Source organism: Salmo trutta, chromosome 4, assembly GCF_901001165.1.
Source record: "Salmo trutta chromosome 4, fSalTru1.1, whole genome shotgun sequence".
In the NCBI taxonomy this organism is placed as follows: domain Eukaryota; kingdom Metazoa; phylum Chordata; class Actinopteri; order Salmoniformes; family Salmonidae; genus Salmo; species Salmo trutta.
In genome coordinates, this window is record NC_042960.1 from 39989916 (window position 1) to 40010727 (window position 20812).

Consider the following 20812-nt stretch of genomic DNA (forward strand, 5'->3'; position numbering starts at 1 on the left):
TTCACCTCTAATCTCTTTAAAAGCCCATAAGGTCGATGTCTGCACCCCGCGGAAGATCTAATTAGCATAACACAACAATCATCATAAAAATCTGTCAGTTTAAGCTAGAGATATGTTTTTTTTGCATGGGCTGCGTCTCAATCCACTGCATCCGTCTATGTCGAACTTCTGCATCTGTGGTGAAAAGTGACAGAGCTAGAGCGATGTTTGTCAGACCATGAGACATCCCAAAAATCGATCCTCTCACAAAATTGCCTGTAGCGTCCGAACGGTACAAACTATTATGTCCCATCTAGGGAAAGATGAGACCCTCACAAACACAATGCTCTACAACCCTCACAAGTGTCTTGGGACTCATCTGAAGTCGGTACAGCCGATCTACCAACTTCTGTCTTTAGCGTCCGAACAGTTTGGGCTACACACCAAGACCCGTCTGAAGGTCCCCCAGTACCAGTTGAAAAAATGCATGTAAGTATATATGGAAACTGTTTATACATAAGGGGTTAAATACATGTAATATATGTTAAAAAAAACGTTTCCTGATCTTTCTTATATCTGTCAGATATAGAGTTGAAGTCGGAAGTTTACATACACCTTAGCCAAATACATTTAAACAAAAATTTTCACAATTCCTGACATTTAATCCAAGTAAAAAGTCCCTGTTTTAGGTCAGTTTAGGTCACATTTTAAGAATGTGAAATGTCAGAATAATAGTAGAAAGCATGATTTATTTCAGCTTTTATTTCTTTCATCACATTCCCAGTGGGTCAGAAGTTTACATACACTCAATTAATATTTGGTAACATTGCCTTTAAATTGTTTAACATGGGTCAAACGTTTCGGGTAGCCTTCCACAAGCTTCCCACAATAAGTTGGGTGAATTTTGGCCCCTTCCTTCTGACATAGCTGTTGTAACCGAGTCAGGTTTGTAGGCCTCCTTGCTCGCACACGCCTTTTCAGTTCTGCCCACAAATGTTCTATAGGGTGAGGTCAGGGCTTTGTGATGGCCACTCCAATACCTTGACTTTGTTGTCCTTAAGCCATTTTGCCACAACTTTGGAAGTATGCTTGGGGTCATTGTCCATTTGGAAGACCCATTTGTGACCAAGCTTTAACTTCCTGACTGATGTCTTGAGATGTTGCTTCAATATATCCACATAATTGCTTATCCTCATGATGCCATCTATTTTGTGAAGTGCACCAGTCCCTCCTGCAGCAAAGCACCCCCACAACATGATGCTACCACCCCCGTGCTTCAAGGTTGGGATGGTGTTCTTTGGCTTGCAAGCCTCACCGTTTTTCTTCCAAACATAACGATGGTCATTATGGCCAAAAAGTTATATTTTTGTTTCATCAGACCAGAGGACATTTCTCCAAAAAGTATGATCTTTGTCCCCATGTGCAGTTGCAAACCATAGTCTGTTTTTTTATGCTGGTTTTGGAGCAGTGGCTTCTTCCTTGCTGAGCAACCTTTCAGGTTATGTCGATATAGGACTCGTTTTACTGTGGATATAGATACTTTTGTACCTGTTTCCTCCAGAATCTTCACAAGGTCCTTTGCTTTTGTTCTGGGATTGATTTGCACTTTTCGCACCAAAGTATGTTCATCTCTAGGAGACAGAATGTGTCTCCTTCCTGAGCGGTATGATGGCTGCGTGATCCCATGGTGTTTATACTTGCCTACTATTGTTTGTACAGATGGACTTGGTACCTTCAGGCATTTGGAAATTGCTTCCAAGGATGAAGCAGACTTGTGGAGGTCTACAATATTTTTCTGAGATCTTGGTTGATTTATTTTGATTTTCCTATGATGTCAAGCAAAGAGGAACTGCGTTTGAAGGTAGGCCTTGAAATACATCCACAGGTACACCTCCAATTGACTCAAATTATGTCAATTAGCCTATCAGAAGCTTCTAAAACCATGACATAATTTTCTTGATTTTTCCAAGCTGTTTAAAGGCACAGTCAACATAGTGTATGTAAACTTCTGACCCACTGGAATTGTGATACAGTGAATTACAAGTGAAATAATCTGTCTGTGAACAAATGTTAGAAAAATTACTTGTGTCATGCACAAAGTAGATGTCCTAACCGACTTGCCAAAACTATAGTTTGATAACAAGAAATTCGTGGAGTGGTTGAAAAACAAGTTTTAATGACTCCAACCTAAGTGTATGTAAACTCCCCACTTCAACTGTAGGACAGACATGTCAGAACAAACATCTTTTAGAATCTTTTGTTCCATGTAGTGAATTTCTTATCCATTCCGTTTGAATGGGTTAATAGCAGTAAGGCCAAAATAAAAACGTTATCAAATAATTGTTTAAATGTTTTTTTATATATATTTTAAGTGGCCTTCCAATTCAAAATCAAATAGCTAAATTATCCTCTTATAGTTTATGAATTAATCCAACCTGATCTTTTCAAGCAGTGGGAGATGCCAAGAAAATAATGCATGGAAAGTATGATGAGGAGGACTTAACTTGATGCATTATCCGCTTGACAACACAAAGTAAGATGTAAGATGCATACTGATTGGAATGCCATAGCCCATCGAACTCGCTTTCTTACATTCCTGTTTACACTCTATAAATAGAGTCTTTGTTGTAAAAATAGAAAGGTGGGAAGAAATAAATTACTTTAGCTGCCATTCTCCAAGCATTTCTGTCTTTGACAGTGCTTCTCAGTCAATTTGTAGAAATGTGCTAACCTACAATTAACTTAATAAGTGCCTTTGTTAGATTGTTATGAAAGAGGAGGGACATTACCTGATTCAACAGTGTGTAACCTGATGCAGTTAACCACTATCTGGAAATATTTGTATAGTCACTGGTCAGGTTTTGAGGGTCAACCAGTTTGTTTTCTATAAAGATGACCCAAACCCTTTCACCTCTAATCTCTTTAAAAGCCCCTAAGGTCGATGTTTGCACCCGGCGGATGATCTAATTAGCATGACGCAAAAATCACCATAAAAATCTGTCAGTTTAAGCTAGAGATATATGCCACACACAGACAGATAATGGCGATATTGCTTGAAAGTCTTGTGCGATATTGCCTTAGGTTTGTGTTTTTAAGCCAATAGTTGCTAACCTGGGGTGGGATAATGTCAAAGTTGCGTTGATCAGATAGTAGCTGGAAGCTTGCAGTGTCTGAAACTTTGTTTATGACAGTTTGTGATGGAACACATTAAAAGTTGCATTTACTTTCAGAATTGTTTGTAAAGCTACTCGTAGCTGGGCTGTGAGCTACTGGTAGCTCATGATCGACATGTTTGAGACCCCTGATCTAGACTCAACAAATATCATATGAAAGAAAATACAGTTGTGTATATGTCCAACTGACCCAGAGTGATAATGTGAGTTATCAGCGCAGCGCTCCATATAATAGTACACAAATCACCTGACTTGGCAGTAGTGCTGCATCTTTCCATTTACCCATTGGCTTCATGCAAATGCATGGTGGATGATGTTAATGTTTGTCCTTACCCAGAAATCACAGCTTACTGCAGGTACAGTATGCCAGTGTGGCATGACCAAAGAGGTAATGGAAATCTGTGAATATGTAAATACAGGAACAAAGTTTAAAATGTTCCGTAAATACAAAGTGGTATCGTTTATATCAGTGTCATTGAATTAGTGCAATATGAGCAATACCAGAGGGATAGCGGTAGAATTGAGATTGGCCATACGTTTCTCTAGGATTTTGTCTGGTCGGAGACCCTGGGAAGGAACTGTGGAGCTGTTGAGGGCTTTGAAGTGGGAAGGAAAGGGAAATAGTCTTAAGACATTGTTAAGGCTTTTTACGGTTGAGCTGCAGCTTACGAGTGGTCATCGATGACAGCCACACATGCAAGCAATCACACTGTAAGGAGAAAATAATAAAATAATCATCTTTGGCAGCGATTACAGTTGTGAAACTTTCTGGGTAACTCTGTAATAGCTTTGCAAACCTGGATTGTACAATATTTATACAGCGCAGCCTGCATTCCAAATTGATACAATTTAGATTTTGTGTCACTGATCTACATACAATACCCCATAATGTCAAAGTGGAATTGTGTTTTTAGAATCTTTTACAAATGAATAATAAACGAAAATCTTAAATGTCTTGCGTCACTAAGTATTCAACTCCCTTTGCTATGGCAAGCCTAAATACCTTCCAGAGTGAACATTTCCTTAACAAGTCAGATAAGAAGTTGCATGGACTAACTCTTTGTGCAATAATGGTGTTTAACATGATTTTTCAATGACTACCACATCTCTGTACCCCACACATACAATTATCTGTAAAGTCCCTTACAGACATTGGATATCCCTTTGAGCATGGTGAAGTTATTAATTATACTTTAGATGATGTATCAATACACCCAGTCACTACAAAGATGCAGGTGTCCTTCCTAACTCAGTTAACGGTGAGGAAGGAAACCGCTCAGAGATTTCACCATGAGGCCAATGGTGATTTTAAACCAGTTATGGAGTTAAATGGCTGCGATAGGAGAAAACTGAGGATGGATCAACAACATTGTGTCACACCAGCCTTCACTTTGGCTCTCCCTCCTGTCCAGCTCAGGCGTTTGGCGTCGCCGGCCTTCTAGCTGCTGCCAAACCTACTGCTGACAAAGGCCCTTCACTCATCAACCCCGGACTTGTCTCATCATCATTACACTCAACTGGTTCCAATCCCCACTCTATCACTGTATATATACTCCCTCTGCCAATTGTCTTTGTTGGTCATTGTAAATGTTACTTGTTTTCCTGAGAGGAATCTCTCCTACTATTTTCTGAGTACTTTATATTTTGCACTTTGGGTTTGCCCTGTGACTTTTTGTTTGTGAAGATAGATTTTGAGCACAACAGCATTTGGGTTTTGTCCCGCGTTGATCTATGATGCTTAAATAAATGCAGTAGTTCTAAACCTGCGACTGCCTCCTGCCTACTCTCTACACCTGTGACACATTGTAGTCACTCCACAATACTAACCTAAATGACAGAGTGAACAGAAGGAAGTCTGTACAGAATACAAATTCCAAGACATGCACATTTTTTTACAATAAGGCACTAAAGAAATACTAAAAAAATGTGACAAAGAAAATAACTTTTTGTCCTGAATACAAAGCATTATATTTGGGGCAAGTCCAACACAACACATCACTAAGTACCACTCTTCATATTTTCAAGCATGGTGCTGGCTGCATCATGTCATGGGAGTTTTTTTTAGGATCAAAGAAAAGGAATAGCGCTAAGGACAGGCAAAGTCCTAGAGGAAAACCTGTTTCAGTATGCTTTCCAACAGACAGTAGCAGACAAATCCACCTTTCAGCAAGACAATAACCTGAAACGGAAGGTCAAATATACACTGGAGTATGACCACCTTGAATATTCCTGAGTGGCCTAGTTACAGTTTTGACTTAAATCAGTTTGAAAATCTATGGCACAACTTGACAGAGCTTGAAAAATGTTTTCAAAGAATAATGGGCAAATTTTGTACAATCACGGTTTGCAAAGCTCTTAGAGACTTACCCAGAAAGACTCACAGCTGTAATCACTGCCAAAGGTGATAATAACCCGTTTTCACTCAGGGGGTTGAATACTTATCTAATCAAAATATATTAGTGCTTTATTTTTCAATAATATTTTGTGTAGAACGTTGACAATCAATTTTAATCCCACTTTGTAACACAACAAAATGTGGAAAAAGTCAACGGGTGTGAACACCTTCTGAAGGCACATATTATCCTGCCCAGGCATAATGTACTCAACTGATCAGATGAAAGACATTAGTCACATTAAGAAACTACATCCCTGTTGATTTGCTTGACTGCCATTTTGATTTTGGTGAGGGGTCTGTTTTCCTTAAAATAACTGTCACATGTACATAATCTTTCCTAATACTGTAGGAGTCAGTCAACTCTCACAGTCTCCATTCATCCATCCATCTTTGGCAAACTTTGAGCAGAGGCCATGCAGCCAACACTTTGGTATTTTTGTACTAGATCATTATTAGTACAGTACGTCTGCATCTCTGTGTCTTTATTCTCATTGTGAATTGGCACTAGCAGGTAAATCACCAGGCCTGCTGAGGACCATAAAACAGAGAGGGGGCTGGTCTGTTCTGTTTATTATGATGTGCAGACAGTGTGTTAGCAGCTGATTGTTCAGAAGAGAATAAGGAGCAGAGCCAAGTTTCCACCAAGACTAATGCTTCCAAAAAGCTTTACGTAGTAGTAGCAGGTTATTCCCAGCACTGAAGCATATTTTGTCCCCAACTAGGATTCCTAAGCATCCCAGAGTTCGAAAGTACAAGTTGTGCTCTTGCAGCATGTGCGTGTTTTGTTGTGTTGTTTCTGAGGGTAAATAAAAGCGACATTCTTCAAATTACTCGCAACGGCAGATTTACAGTACTTTTGAGGAGATGGGAAATGATGCCCATGCTACATCATTGGTCTGAGCGGTGCATTCTGGGTGATTCTGGCACAAGGAGCACTGTCCTTCAAGGAGTGAATGGGAGTCTATTGGGCGCTAGCTCAAAAACATAACATTAGCACAAATCTCGTCAACAAGAATTACATAAAAAAATAATTCTGAGATGTGAGATAATTAACTTACTATTTGTTGTATCGTATAGCTTTGGAAACGTGACATTACATACTTTTTAGGAAAATAGGCACATTACTCAACATACAGTATTCACTGACATTGAGAAGGGATTGAGTTAAAATTAGTTTAGCAACTGCTTGACGCATCATGACAACGTGAACGCGATTGGTCGACAGTCTGCTGGGTGGGGCGTTATGCATTCATTGCAATGTACACTGGACTAAAGAGGCAGACATATAGGAAAAATGTGCTAGATCTTCCCTTAAATGACAAATTTCTCAAGTTAGGAATATCGCACAAATATTATCAATGGCTCATTTCGAGAGAAGACATCCTCCCGAGTTATGACATCGATGCGATCAGTATTGAAATCTGACATGTATGATAGATTTTTTTCATTATCTAAAAGTCATATTCCTATTAACTTCCAGTGTGGTGAGAGCGACTTTATCAAGGTGCTACGCCATACCGGCCGGATTTCTGCCTGTGTAACAGATTAGCTTCCTTCCCTCCACTTGGGCTCGAACCAGGGACCCTCTGCACACAGACAACAGTCACCCTTGAAGAATCGTTACCCATCGCTCCACAAAAGCCGCGGCCCGTCCAGAGCAAGGGGAACAACTACTTCAAGGTCTCAGAGCGAGTGACGTCACCGATTGAAACGCTGTTAGCTCACACCCCGCTAACTAACTAGCCATTTCACATCGGTTACACTCACCCCCCCTTGACCTCTTTTTCCGCAGCAACCAGTGATCCTGGTCAACAGCATCAATGTAACAGTTTTGCTTCCGTCCCTCTCCTTGCCCCTACCTGGGCTCGAACCAGGGACCCTCTGCACAAAGACAACAGTCACCCTCGAAGCATCGTTACCCATCGCTCCACAAAAGCCGCGGCCCTTGCAGAGCAAGGGGAACAACTACTTCAAGGTCTCAGAGCAAGTGACGTCACCGATTGAAACGCTATTAGCGCACACCCCAGTAACTAACTAGCCATTTCACATCGGTTACACCTGCATGAATGCCAGTAACTCAGATACACATGAAAACATGAAATTACCTAGGGAATCGATAGAACATCACTCAGAGATGCACAAAAACAATATAACATTCAAAATGTGTGAACCTTCCCTTTAAAGCGACTGTGTACTGCACAACTTGGCAAACATGGCAGTGGTATTAATGTGCAATGCATGTGATGGAACACAATGATCACTTAAAACCCTTTAACCACATTCCATCCACTTCAAGCAATGCAAAATAACAACATGTTTTTGGACTTTGTAAAGTAGTTTACATGAGGGCCTCTAAAACAGTTTAGGTGAGGGCCATACCTTGGACAGTATAAATGCTAACAAATGGAGAATTCATCATGCACAGAGACCTTGTTTGTAACACACAGCAGAGAGAAACAGCCATGAAGGTCTTTGTCAGATGAGGAGGGCAAACTGTCGTTGAGATGATGAAAGTCGCATTTACTTTCAGAATTGTTTGTAAAGCTACTCGTAGCTGGGCTATGAGCCACTGGTAGCTGATGATCGACATGTTCGAGACCCCTGATCTTGACTCAACAAATATTATCTCCTGTCTTCATATGAAAGAAAATACAGTTGTGTATATGTCCAACTGACCCAGAGTGATAATGTGAGTTATCAGCGCAGCGCTCCAACCTGGATGACTGGTTCTTGCCCCACCAGCAAGATAATATAATAACACACAAATCACCTGACTTGGCAGTAGTGCTGCATCTTTCCATTTACCCATTGGCTTTATGCAAATTCATGGTGGATGATGTTAATGTTTGTCCTTACCCAGAAATTACAACTTACTGCAGGTACAGCATGCCAGTGTGGCATGACCAAAGAGGTAATGGAAATCTGTGAATTTGTATATACAGGAACAAAGTTTTAAATGTTCCGTAAATACATTGTGGTATCGTTTATATCAGTGTCATTGAATTAGTGCTCAAAGTCATAGGCAGTCGCTGGTATTACATGTAGGCAGAATGTGTTGGGATCTTGCCATTGGATGAGTGGTCTTCTAATGTCTGCTCTGATTGGTTGTCCAAGGTCACACTTATAGTAGTCCAAGTCCAACCTCAACCCCTAGCTGCTACCCTTTGACTTCTCATAGATCAAAAAAAATTGGCTGAGTAGTATGAGCAATACCAGAGGGATAGCGGTAGAACTGAGATTGGCCATACGTTTCTCTAGGATTTTGTCTGGTCGGAGACCCTGGGAAGGAACTGTGGAGCTGTTGAGGGCTTTGAAGTGGGAAGGGAAGGGAAATAGTCTTAAGACATTGTTAAGGCTTTTTACGGTTGAGCTGCAGCTTACGAGTGGTCATCGATGACAGCCACACATGCAAGCAATCACACTGTAAGGAGAAAATAATAAAATAATCATCTTTGGCAGCGATTACAGCTGTGAAATTTTCTGGGTAACTCTGTAAGAGCTTTGCAAACCTGGATTGTACAATATTTATACAGCGCAGCCTGCATTCCAAATTGATACAATTTAGATTTTGTGTCACTGATCTACATTCAATACCCCATAATGTCAAAGTGGAATTGTGTTTTTAGAATCTTTTACAAATGAATAATAAACGAAAATCTTAAATGTCTTGCGTCACTAAGTGTTCAATTCCCTTTGCTATGGCAAGCCTAAATACCTTCCAGAGTGAACATTTCCTTAACAAGTCAGATAAGAAGTTGCATGGACTAACTCTTTGTGCAATAATGGTGTTTAACATGATTTTTCAATGACTACCCCATCTCTGTACCCCACACATACAATTATCTGTAAAGTCCCTTACAGACATTGGATATCCCTTAATGCATGGTGAAGTTATTAATTACACTTTGGATGATGTATCAATACACCCAATCACTACAAAGATGCAGGTGTCCTTCCTAACTCAGTTAACGGTGAGGAAGGAAACCGCTCAGGGATTTCACCATGAGGCCAATGGTGATTTTAAACCAGTTATGGAGTTAAATGGCTGCAATAGGAGAAAACTGAGGATGGATCAACAACATTGTGTCACACCAGCCTTCACTTTGGCTCTCCCTCCTGTCCAGCTCAGGCGTTCGGCGTCGCCGGACTTCTAGCTGCTGCCAAACCTACTGCTGACAAAGGCCCTCCCCTCATCAAACCCGGACTTGTCTCATCATCATTACACACAACTGGTTCCAATCCCTACTCTATCACTGTATATATACTCCCTCTGCCAATTGTCTTTGTTGGTCATTGTAAATGTTACTTGTTTTCCTGAGAGGAATCTCTCCTACTATTTTCTGAGTACTTTATATTTTGCACTTTGGGTTTGCCCTGTGACTTTTTGTTTGTGAAGATCCATTTTGAGCACAACAGCATTTGGGTTTTGTCCCGCGTTGATCTATGATGCTTAAATAAATGCAGTAGTTCTAAACCTGCAACTGCCTCCTGCCTACTCTCTACACCTGTGACACATTGTAGTCACTCCACAATACTAACCTACATGACAGAGTGAAAAGAAGGAAGTCTGTACAGAATACAAATTCCAAAACATGCACTTTTTTTTTTTTACAATAAGGCACTAAAGTAATTCTAAAATAATGTGACAAAGAAAATAACGTTTTGTCCTGAATACAAAGCATTAGGATTGGGGCAAGTCCAACACAATACATCACTAAGTACCACTCTTCATATTTTCAAGCATGGTGCTGGCTGCATCATGTCATGGGAGTTTTTTAGGATCAAAGAAAAGGAATAGCGCTAAGGACAGGCAAAGTCCTAGAGGAAAACCTGTTTCAGTATGCTTTCCAACAGACAGTAGCAGACAAATCCACCTTTCAGCAAGACAATAACCTGAAACGGAAGGTCAAATATACACTGGAGTATGACCACCTTGAATGTTCCGGAGTGGCCTAGTTACAGTTTTGACTTAAATCGGCTTGAAAATCTATGGCACAACTTGACAGAGCTTGAAAAATGTTTTCAAAGAATAATGGGCAAATTTTGTACAATCAAGGTTTGCAAAGCTCTTAGAGACTTACCCAGAAAGACTCACAGCTGTAATCACTGCCAAAGGTGATAATAACCCGTTTTCACTCAGGGGGTTGAATACTTATCTAATCAAAATATATTAGTGCTTTATTTTTCAATAATATTTTGTGTAGAACGTTGACAATCAATTTTAATCCCACTTTGTAACACAACAAAATGTGGAAAAAGTCAACGGGTGTGAACACCTGAAGGCACATATTATCCTGCCCAGGCATAATGTACTCAACTGATCAGATGAAAGACATTAGTCACATTAAGAAACTACATCCCTGTTGATTTGCTTGACTGCCATTTTGATTTTGGTGAGGGGTCTGTTTTCCTTAAAATAACTGTCACATGTACATAATCTTTCCTAATACTGTAGGAGTCAGTCAACTCTCACAGTCTCCATTCATCCATCCATCTTTGACAAACTTTGAGCAGAGGCCATGCAGCCAACACTTTGGTATTTTTGTACTAGATCATTATTAGTACAGTACGTCTGCATCTCTGTGTCTTTATTGTCATTGTGAATTGGCACTAGCAGGTAAATCACCAGGCCTGCTGAGGACCATAAAACAGAGAGGGGGCTGGTCTGTTCTGTTTATTATGATGTGCAGACAGTGTGTAAGCAGCTGATTGTTCAGAAGAGATTAAGGAGCAGAGCCAAGTTTCCACCAAGACTAATGCTTCCAAAAAGCTTTACGTAGTAGTAGCAGGTTATTCCCAGCACTGAAGCATATTTTGTCCCCAACTAGGATTCCTAAGCATCCCAGAGTTCGAAAGTACAAGTTGTGCTCTTGCAGCATGTGCGTGTTTTGTTGTGTTGTTTCTGACGGTAAATAAAAGCGACATTCTTCAAACTACTCGCAACGGCAGATATACAGTACTTTTGAGGAGATGGGAAATGTTGCCCATGCTACATCATTGGTCCGAACGGTGCATTCTGGGCGATTCTGGCACAAGGAGCACTGTCCTTCAAGGAGTGAATGGGAGTCTATTGGGCGCTAGCTCAAAAACCTAACATTAGCACAAATCTCGTCAACAAGAATTACATAAAAAAATAATTCTGAGATGTGAGATAATTAACTTACTATTTGTAGTATCGTATAGCTTTCGAAACGTGATATTACATACTTTTAAGGAAAATAGGCACATTACTCAACATACAGTATTCACTGACATTGAGAAGGGATTGACTTAAAATTAGTTTAGCAACTGCTTGACGCAGCATGACAACGTGAACGCGATTGGTCGACAGTCTGCTGGGTGGGGCGTTATGCATTCATTGCAATGTACACTGGACTAAAGAGGCAGACATATAGGAAAAATGTGTTAGACCTTCCCTTAAATGACACATTTCTCAAAGTAGGAATATCACACAAATATTATCAATGGCTCATTTCGAGAGAAGACATCCTCCCGTGTTATGACATCGATGCGATCAGTATTGAAATCTGACATGTATGATAGATTTTTTCATTATCTAAAAGTCATATTCCTATTAACTTCCAGTGTGGTGAGAGCGACTTTATCACGGTGCTACGCCATACCGGCCGGATTTCTGCCTGTGTAACAGATTAGCTTCCTTCCCTCTCCTTGCCCCCACTTGGGCTCGAACCAGGGACCCTCTGCACACAGACAACAGTCACCCTCGAAGAATCGTTACCCATCGCTCCACAAAAGCCGCGGCCCTTGCAGAGCAAGGGGAACAACTACTTCAAGGTCTCAGAGCGAGTGACGTCACCGATTGAAATGCTGTTAGCTCGCACCCCGCTAACTAACTAGCCATTTCACATCGGTTACACTCACCCCCCCTTGACCTCGTCCTATTCCGCAGCAACCAGTGATCCTGGTCAACAGCATTAATGTAACAGTTTTGCTTCCGTCCCTCTCCTTGCCCCAATCTGGGCTCGAACCAGGGACCCTCTGCACAAAGACAACAGTCACCCTCGAAGCATCGTTACCCATCGCTCCACAAAAGCCGCGGCCCTTGCAAGGGGAACAACTATTTCAAGGTCTCAGAGCGAGTGACGTCACCGATTGAAACGCTATTAGCGCGCACCCCAGTAACTAACTAGCCATTTCACATCGGTTACACCTGCATGAATGCCAGTAACTCAGATACACATGAAAACATGAAATGACCTAGGGAATCGATAGAACATCACTCAGAGATGCACAAAACAATATAACATTCAAAATTGTTGAACCTTCCCTTTAAAGCGACTGTGTACTGTACAACTTGGCAAACACGGCAGTGGTATTAATGTGCAATGCATGTGATGGAACACAATGATCACTTAAAACCCTTTAAACACATCCCAAACCACTTCAAGCAATGCAAAATAACATTTTTTGGGACTTTGTAAAGTAGTTTGCATGAGGGCCTGTAAAACAGTTTAGGTGAGGGCCATACCTTGGACAGTATAAATGCTAACAAATGGAGAATTCATCATGTACAGAGACCTTGTTTGTAACATACAGCAGAGAGAAACAGCCATGAAGGTCTTTGTCAGATGAGGAGGGCCCACTGTTATTGAGATGAAAGACCTTCATTTGCAATGTCATGGTTCTTAATATCTCAAGGGTCATAGTCTCTTGCCACATATTGTTTATTTAACTTTCAATTTACTGTAATAACACATTACTTCTCATAAACCCCCTTGTCGTTAAAAACTGAAACTCACACCTTCCTTTTTCTGTTATTCACTATGTAGAAATAAAACCTTAGAAATAAGAAAGCAGATGTGTCTTTCAAATAAATAACAAAAGCATGAAGGAACATCTAACCACAATGATGAAGAGACAAACGATATTTACAGAAGTATGTGGACACCCATTCAAATTAGTGGATATGGCTATTTCAGCCACACCCATGGTGATAGGTATATAAAATCAAGCACACAGCCATGCAATCTCTATAGACAAACATTGCCACTAGAATGGCCTTACTGAAGAGCTCAGTGACTTTCAACGTGGCACCGTCATAGGATGCCACCTTTCCAACAAGTCAGTTCGTCAAATTTCTGCCCTGCTAGAGCTGCCCTGGTCAACTGTAAGTGCTGCTATTGTGAAGTGGAAAGGTCTAGGAGCAACAACGACAGCCACAAAGTGGTAGGCCACAGAGGCTCACAGAAATGGACTGCCAGTCTGCTTTCAGTTGCAACACTCACTACCGAGTTCCAAACTGCCTCTGGAAGCAACGTCAGCACAAGAACTGTTCATCGGGATCTTAATGAAATCAGTTTCGATGGCCGAGCAGCCTCACACAAGCCTAAGTTCACCATGTGCAATGCCAAGCATCGGCTGGAGTGGTGTAAAGCTCGCCGCCATTGGACTCTGGAGCAGTGGAAACATGTTCTCTAGAGTGATGAGTCATGCGTTGTAACGGTCGTCGTATGAAATGGACCAAGGCGCAGCGGGTTGAGTGCTCATTTTTACTTTTAATTAGAACACTGAAAACACAAAACAAGAAAATGCACGAACACACAGTAATGCAGGCTACACACAGCAATGCAAAAACAACTTCCCACAAGGGACAGGTGAAAACAGGGCTACCTAAGTATGACTCTCAATCAGCAACAACGATGTACAGCTGTTCCTGATTGAGAGCCATACCAGGCCAACACAAAGAAACACACAACATAGTTAGAACATAGAAATACAAAACATAGAACATAACCAAAACCCCGGAATACTCTAAACAAACACCCCTCTACATAAACACATATATCAACACACCCCGAACCATATAAAATAAACATCCCCTGCCATGTCCTGACCAAACTACAATAACAAATAACCCCTTATTGGTCAGGACGTGACATGCGTCACCATCTGGCAGTCCGATGGACGACCTCACTAATACTCTTGTGGATGAATGGAAGCAAGTCCCTGCAGTAATGTTCCAACATCTAGTGGAAAACCTTTCCAGACGAGTGGATGCTGTTAAGGCAGCAAAGGGGGGACCAAATCCATATTAATGCCAATGATTTTGGAATGAGATGTTCGACAAGCAGGTGTCCACATAGTTTTGGTCATGTAGCTTATCTTGTTATTGAAAAATAGTATTTTTGTACATTGAGAGGATTTTATGTACATTCAAGACCATCAAGTGTACTCAAACTCAGGTGTGGTGTGTCAAGGGATCAAATGTAAGTGTCATTTATTTGTTAATACTATTGCCACACAATTACAATTGTATACCACTTTTAATGGAATGGTTATGTTATACTTATGTTTCGCTGGTAAAACATTGTAGTAAGAAATCATGGAATCTTGAGACATTTCATCTGTACTGAGCTGTGAACTTGAACTCCTCCAGTCCCACCATGTGTGTTTTGTACTTCTAACCCCTTTAAAACATTATGTGTTACATACTTCCAGGTTATACCAATGGATTCATCTATTTCTTTTGCATCCATTGATACCAACCATTAGTCTGTGTGATTAAGGGGGGCCGAGCTAGAGCGGTGTTTGTGAGACAAGGGTGATCCTGAAGGGGCCCAGTAAAAAGGACACGGTTTGAGCTACAAACTATTAAAAGCTATCTATGAAAAGTTACATAATAGTTGTTAGAAGGTAAGGGGTTCTTCTACATAGAAGATCATAGGAAATCCCAGAACATAGTGTCTCTAATACTATAATAAGCTCACATAGTTGCTGTCACACTCCAAACTTCACACAAATATCACTGACTAGTTGGATATTCATTTTCCAATGAGCAAACTATTTCTGTACTTACAGCATTCATATAAATACATTTTTACCAGGTTTTCGCTTTGGTGAACCTTTTTTTATTTACATTCATCAATTAAACTCATGAATGCAATTGTTTATGTCAAAATGTTTTGTGTTTTACTTGTAGCCCTGGTTGTCCGGAAAAGAAAATGGTAAAACAATTCATAGTGAGTCTAATGTAGATAAATGAAAGTCAGATAAATGAAAAGCCAATTTTTGCTATGATCTTGAGACTTTTAGGGTTAAAGCACCCCATAGAATCGTATGATGCACCCATGCATCACACGGTGACGTCATTTTGAAAATGGAATAGCTCCCCATGTGTTCAAGCTAGAGACTTACCGTTTCTTGTAATGGCTGCAGCTCAATCCCCTCTTTCTGCCGATCTAAAGTTTGTGCCTATTCCATAAAATGGGCTTCTGAAGCTTCTGACTGTCTTGAATCAATTCCATATGCTAGCTTTGTAGATATTGCGATCTAAGGGCTTACACATACAGGGGCAATCGCAAAGTGAAATGTTTAAAAAAAAATGTCGTTGTTAATTGAGAATAAGCCAGAAGAGAGTGATTGACAAGAAATATTTTGTCTGCAAATAATTTAATAATTTAATGTAATTGAATAATCTAATTGTGAACATTTTTACAAGCATTGCAAAAGTCAGCATTCTAACAGTGACTGTGTAATAAATAGTACAACATTCTATTCTTAATTTTATCAACATTGTATTGTGCTTTCTTTGTAAGCAATCAAAAATATTCTCCATCAGAGAAGTAGGAGTTCAAAGTTCAATATACAAAGTGAGACATAGGCTATCCTTCTGTCTACAATTGCACTCACACAACTTAACCTCTACTTCTAAATTGGCAATTATTCAATGATAGACAGTGTAAGAAGTCTTTAGCTGCCTTGCAAATCTAAAGATTCAACCGCCTTTCAAAAAACTGGTTTGAATTTAGAGACAAAATGTGAATATTATTAAGGACAGTATAGTATTTTGGGCCGGTATCCATTGTATGCGTGCTCTCTCCTTTGTTTCACTCCAGACCACGTACTTTAGTATTGCTAGTGAAAGTCCACCTTGCATCTCATATCTTATCACAGTATCATAGGCATCCTGTTGCGCACATACACACACAAACACACACATACAATCTCTTCTCCATCTTTTTAGGACAGGAAGCACCTCCGGTTGAGTGGGGACTGCATGGTTGCTGACGTTGTGTTTCAGTTCGATCGTCATTCACTCTGTGATTCATTCACTGTCAAAGACGATCTAATCACCTATGATATGATGTCACTCCTAGAGTTACAGATAAGACAGCAGCATCCAGTGCAATCGCAGCTCTGTAGCATTCCTCATATCCTCTCTGCCTTTCCTTCTGTCTTTCCTTCTTTCTTTTTCTCTTGGCGAATCCCACTTGCAGTGTTTCAGGGTGTGGTCCTGTGTTGTGGCGACCAAGGTTTGTAGGGACACATGCCTGTCAGTCTCTCTATGCTTGGTCAGCCTTCCATCCTGTAGAACCCCAAACATTCCAGTTACTGTTGTCATGTTCTCCTGTTGTCTAATCCGCTCCTATTAGCCCTTTACGGCGTCAGCGGCGAGGGAATCCAGGAGGGATCGGTAAATGTCTGAGCGCAGGAAGCGAGGGTACGAGTCTCTCTCCATCAGCCCATAGACAATCTTCTGGGCATCGTCAAAGCACTGGAGTGTCGGATTCTTCACGGCCCTCTTGATCTGCTCCCTCGTGTGGTAGTCAATGTTTATCTGGAACAAGAGAAAGATTCATTTAGATTTACGAACTACAGATGGATTTCATATAGCATGTTTGGAAATAAACATTTGAGGGGGGTTTATTAACCAGATGATGTTGATGAAATACATTGAAACATCAATGAGGTTACAAATACTTCAAATGCAGGGTTGCTTTCTGTAGAAATGTCACTGCAGCTATTTGAATCTCTAGCATGTAGCCATGTACTGTAATACATACTGTACTGTAACAGTCGTACCTCTTTAGGAGCCTCAGCCTTTATGAAATGCTCATAGATTTTTTTGGCCTTCGATGACATTCTGAATGAAGACTTGATTTTCTTGTACTCCTCACACGTCAGCCAGAACTCAATGTTCTCATCGCTGAATTCAGACTTCAGAAAGGTTCTGAAGGTTGCCAGTCCATCTGTTGGGAAGAATAAAAACACACCAAGACATGAAACAATGATACAGCCCCAAGCCTGGAAACATGTGCTGTTTTTGTTCAACATTTCTATCTTGCTGTTTTCAGTTAGATATTTTATCTAATTTAGCTATTTATCTTGAACTATTTTGATCGTCTGATAAAGTGAAACTCACATTTAGACTCGAGGAGTCTCTCCAGTGACTGAGACCATTGTTGGGTATCTTCTAAACTTAGCCTGCTAGGAAGAAAATGTGTGGTGATTACTCAACTAGAATCAAATCTGGGTAAAAATAAAACTGGTATTTGATGTGAGGGCAAAAGGGCACATAGAACCAACAGAATTAGGAAACAATTATAGCCGCACATGGGTGCGTGTGTGTGTGCCTGTGTGCGTGCCTGCTTTCTGAAGTTTAATTTGAATTCACACACACTACCACAGATGGCCACTACAACATAAATGGTATTTGATTTTGAACAATACAATATATGTAATATATGTTTTATATATTATTATTATATTATTTTAAATGTGTGTGTATATATACACATATATACACACATATATACACATTTAAAATAATATAAAATAATAATAATAATAATAACAACCACTAGGATCAACACAGAGTAACAGAGTAAGGAAGGGTAAGAATCCTTACCTCTCAGAGGTGGATGAATGTGAAAACATGCATTGTAGTCGGCACATAAAGTTCTTTCCCCTATGGAGAGAAAAAAATAACGGTCATGATCGTCTCATAAAACAACTTATTCCATTGCTGTATAAGGACATCTCAGTATGTAGCATCTTGGTAGAAGGTATTTACAGGTTTAGTAAAACATAAGCAGTATTTATATACAATGCGTGGCCTAAAGTATGTAGTATGACGCTAATACATTTGTACAAGCATTTTAGTATTTAGAAAGTATATGACACATCCATAGTATTATGAGAGTACATTCAATATATAGCCTAATATTGACAAAATATACATAAGCTCCACAATACATTTTCCCGAAATCGCCAGCTGTTGAGAGTATAAAAAAGCTATAAGCTACACTCACAAGTTCTTGTTCCTCCTCCTGTCGTCCTGCTCCATATTGAAGTGCTGTGTTTGTATCAGTGTCTCTGTGATGATTAGGCTGGGCATGTTTTAACTCCACACTCTCTGTCCCCTGCTGCTGCTCATGCTGGGGTGAATCACTCTCTGTATAGAGGGGTCTCCCTCCACCTCAGGCCTTTATATGCAGGGCTGTAAGGTGAAACACAGACTCAGCCCAGTGAACCGTAGCAAGAGAGGAAGCCCCTACGCTCTCTCTCTCTCTCTCTCTCTCTCTCTCTCTCTCTCTCTCTCTCTCTCTCTGTGACATGCGCTCTCTGTCTTTTTGCGACACTCTCTTTCAACCTCTCTCTGTGTCATGCTCTCTCTCCCTCTCTCTCGTCTCTCTCGATGGATACCCCTCTCTCGCTTTCTCTCTCTCTCTTTGTCCGGTTTTCCAGGCAGCCTAACTGCTCCTCGTTCAAAGTGTGCTCTTTATGGCCACAATATTTTTTGTCTGGGCTGCTAAGATGCAAATGACAGAGACAGTGACAGTGATAGGCAAATCATGACCTTTGCTTGGTGTGTGTTTCAGTACCCTGTTGAAATGCCATTGGGATGTTTAATTTCTTATACTGTATCCAGCGGCAAGGTGTATCTTTACTAAAAGATATGATGATTAAATTCAATATAGGCAGTCAGTTGTTTAGTTTGTAGATTGTGGGTTTATAGCCTTTGCATACATTAGCCAGAGTCATATAGACACCTCATGGCCAATGTGACTATAGGCAGCAATGTCCAATGACCTGTCCTTTGTCATTCTGCACAGTAACTGATGTGGTTCTCCTCAACTTACCCAAAGATGGCCACAAGTAGTCAAGCACAACCAAGTGACACCAAAACATGTCCACTTATAGTTAATCTGCCTTGTGCCCTCAATTCCACACCACCACACAACTACCATTACATCATACAGTAAAGGTTTAAACGAACACACCACAATCACCTGAGTGGTTGACACCATAAATATGCTTTTTTTAAATTGAATTACATTGTCCTCCAAGAGTTGCTGAATCTCCTTTCTACTTCTGCTTTACACCAATATGAACAGTATCCATTCTAGAAGTTCCTGAGTGACGGTATTGAGTAACTCAGACAGTATCAGAAATACACTGCACATTACTCACTTCCCCTCGGCTGTCATGGCAACCGTTTGGGACAAAGGAAAACAGCGTCAGACTCTGTGTGAAGGACAAAGTGGTGTGATGTTGTCGTGATGCAGGAGGGGTGAGATCTCTGTCATCTAGCAAGAATATCCCTTCATACCAACTCCCCCCTCCCCTTTTTTTATTTATTAAACAAAATGTTGTTTAATTTAATATATTATATCATACTATTGACTTACCGAGCAAAAAATAGCAATAGATGTTGCTATTGTCTGGTCCTCCCTCTACCCAATAGTCCTCTTTGAAAATATCAACTCTCACATAAAACATTCCCTTTGAAGACTGCTATAAGTATTTAGTATTTTATTAGGATCCCCATTAGCTGTTGCTGAAGCAGCAGCTACTCTTCCTGGGGTCTATTTATAACCTTGTATGTAGTAATAACATTGAGTTCATCTCATAATCATTGTGCAATGCTCAATTGAAGATCATGCTGCGCTAGCCTCCAGACATTTGTCCATTGTGTGCCATGCTGATGCTAAAAGTCATCACAGAACAGTTGTTCCTTGGTGATGAGATTACTTCCCTAACAAGGGGACACATTCAGGCCAATTTGTCATGCATCAGAGCATCTACTGACTTCAAGCCACTGGTGGGAGGTCTGGGTCAAACTCACAGTTATTCTTAGAGCCGTCCAGATTACCTTTTTAAGGCACAACTTTGAGAAATAGAGCCATCTATAGAGTGGGGTCAACGGTAACAGGGCAAATTTTTTCCAGCTTCAATACATCGTCGCTGGGCTGGCTCTGGGCAATTAGCTGAGACAGCTGACATGTGATCACAACAGACTTACAGTCAGCAGGCTGTGGAAAATTATTTTCTCCGATTTTCCCTGCCCACTGACCACACGCGATTACTCAGTGTCACAGGACAAATTAAAGAATACCCTTCACTCTGACAACGTTTACATCCTGACTTATGTAAGTATACTGTATATTTAAACGGACAGGGTCCATCCATGCTATATTAGTATTAAGAGTTAAATGAATAACATATTGCTGACAGATCCATA

At 40.5% G+C, this 20812-nt stretch overlaps 1 protein-coding gene across 3 annotated transcripts; it reads right to left on the reverse strand.

The window, feature by feature from the left end:
* Positions 1-15940: 15940 nt before the first annotated feature.
* Positions 15941-18913, reverse strand: LOC115192347 (regulator of G-protein signaling 1). 3 transcript variants are annotated; one of them, XM_029750740.1, is made up of 5 exons: positions 18600-18913; positions 18197-18256; positions 17711-17772; positions 17371-17537; positions 15941-17125 (listed from the first exon to the last, which is right to left on the reverse strand). In XM_029750740.1, the coding sequence occupies exons 1-5, from the start codon at positions 18683-18685 to the stop codon at positions 16937-16939; spliced, it is 564 nt and encodes a 187-aa protein (XP_029606600.1). In that variant the 5' UTR covers positions 18686-18913; the 3' UTR covers positions 15941-16936. The 3 variants fall into 3 exon arrangements, with proteins under 3 accessions (XP_029606600.1, XP_029606599.1, XP_029606601.1); XM_029750739.1 differs by having other exon boundaries at positions 17711-17775; positions 18600-18843; XM_029750741.1 differs by lacking the exons at positions 17711-17772; positions 18600-18913 and having other exon boundaries at positions 18197-18254.
* Positions 18914-20812: the final 1899 nt, after the last annotated feature.

Excerpts from the sequence above, each read along its gene's own strand:
- LOC115192347 (XM_029750739.1), bottom strand. The coding sequence starts at position 18,685 with ATGCCCAGCCTAATCATCACAGAGACACTGATACAAACACAGCACTTC. Across the intron at positions 18,257-18,599 it reads AGGAGGAGGAACAAGAACTT|GGGAAAGAACTTTATGTGCC; the intron begins GTGAGTGTAGCT and ends TTCTCTCCATAG. Across the intron at positions 17,776-18,196 it reads CATTCATCCACCTCTGAGAG|CAGGCTAAGTTTAGAAGATA; the intron begins GTAAGGATTCTT and ends TTTTCTTCCTAG.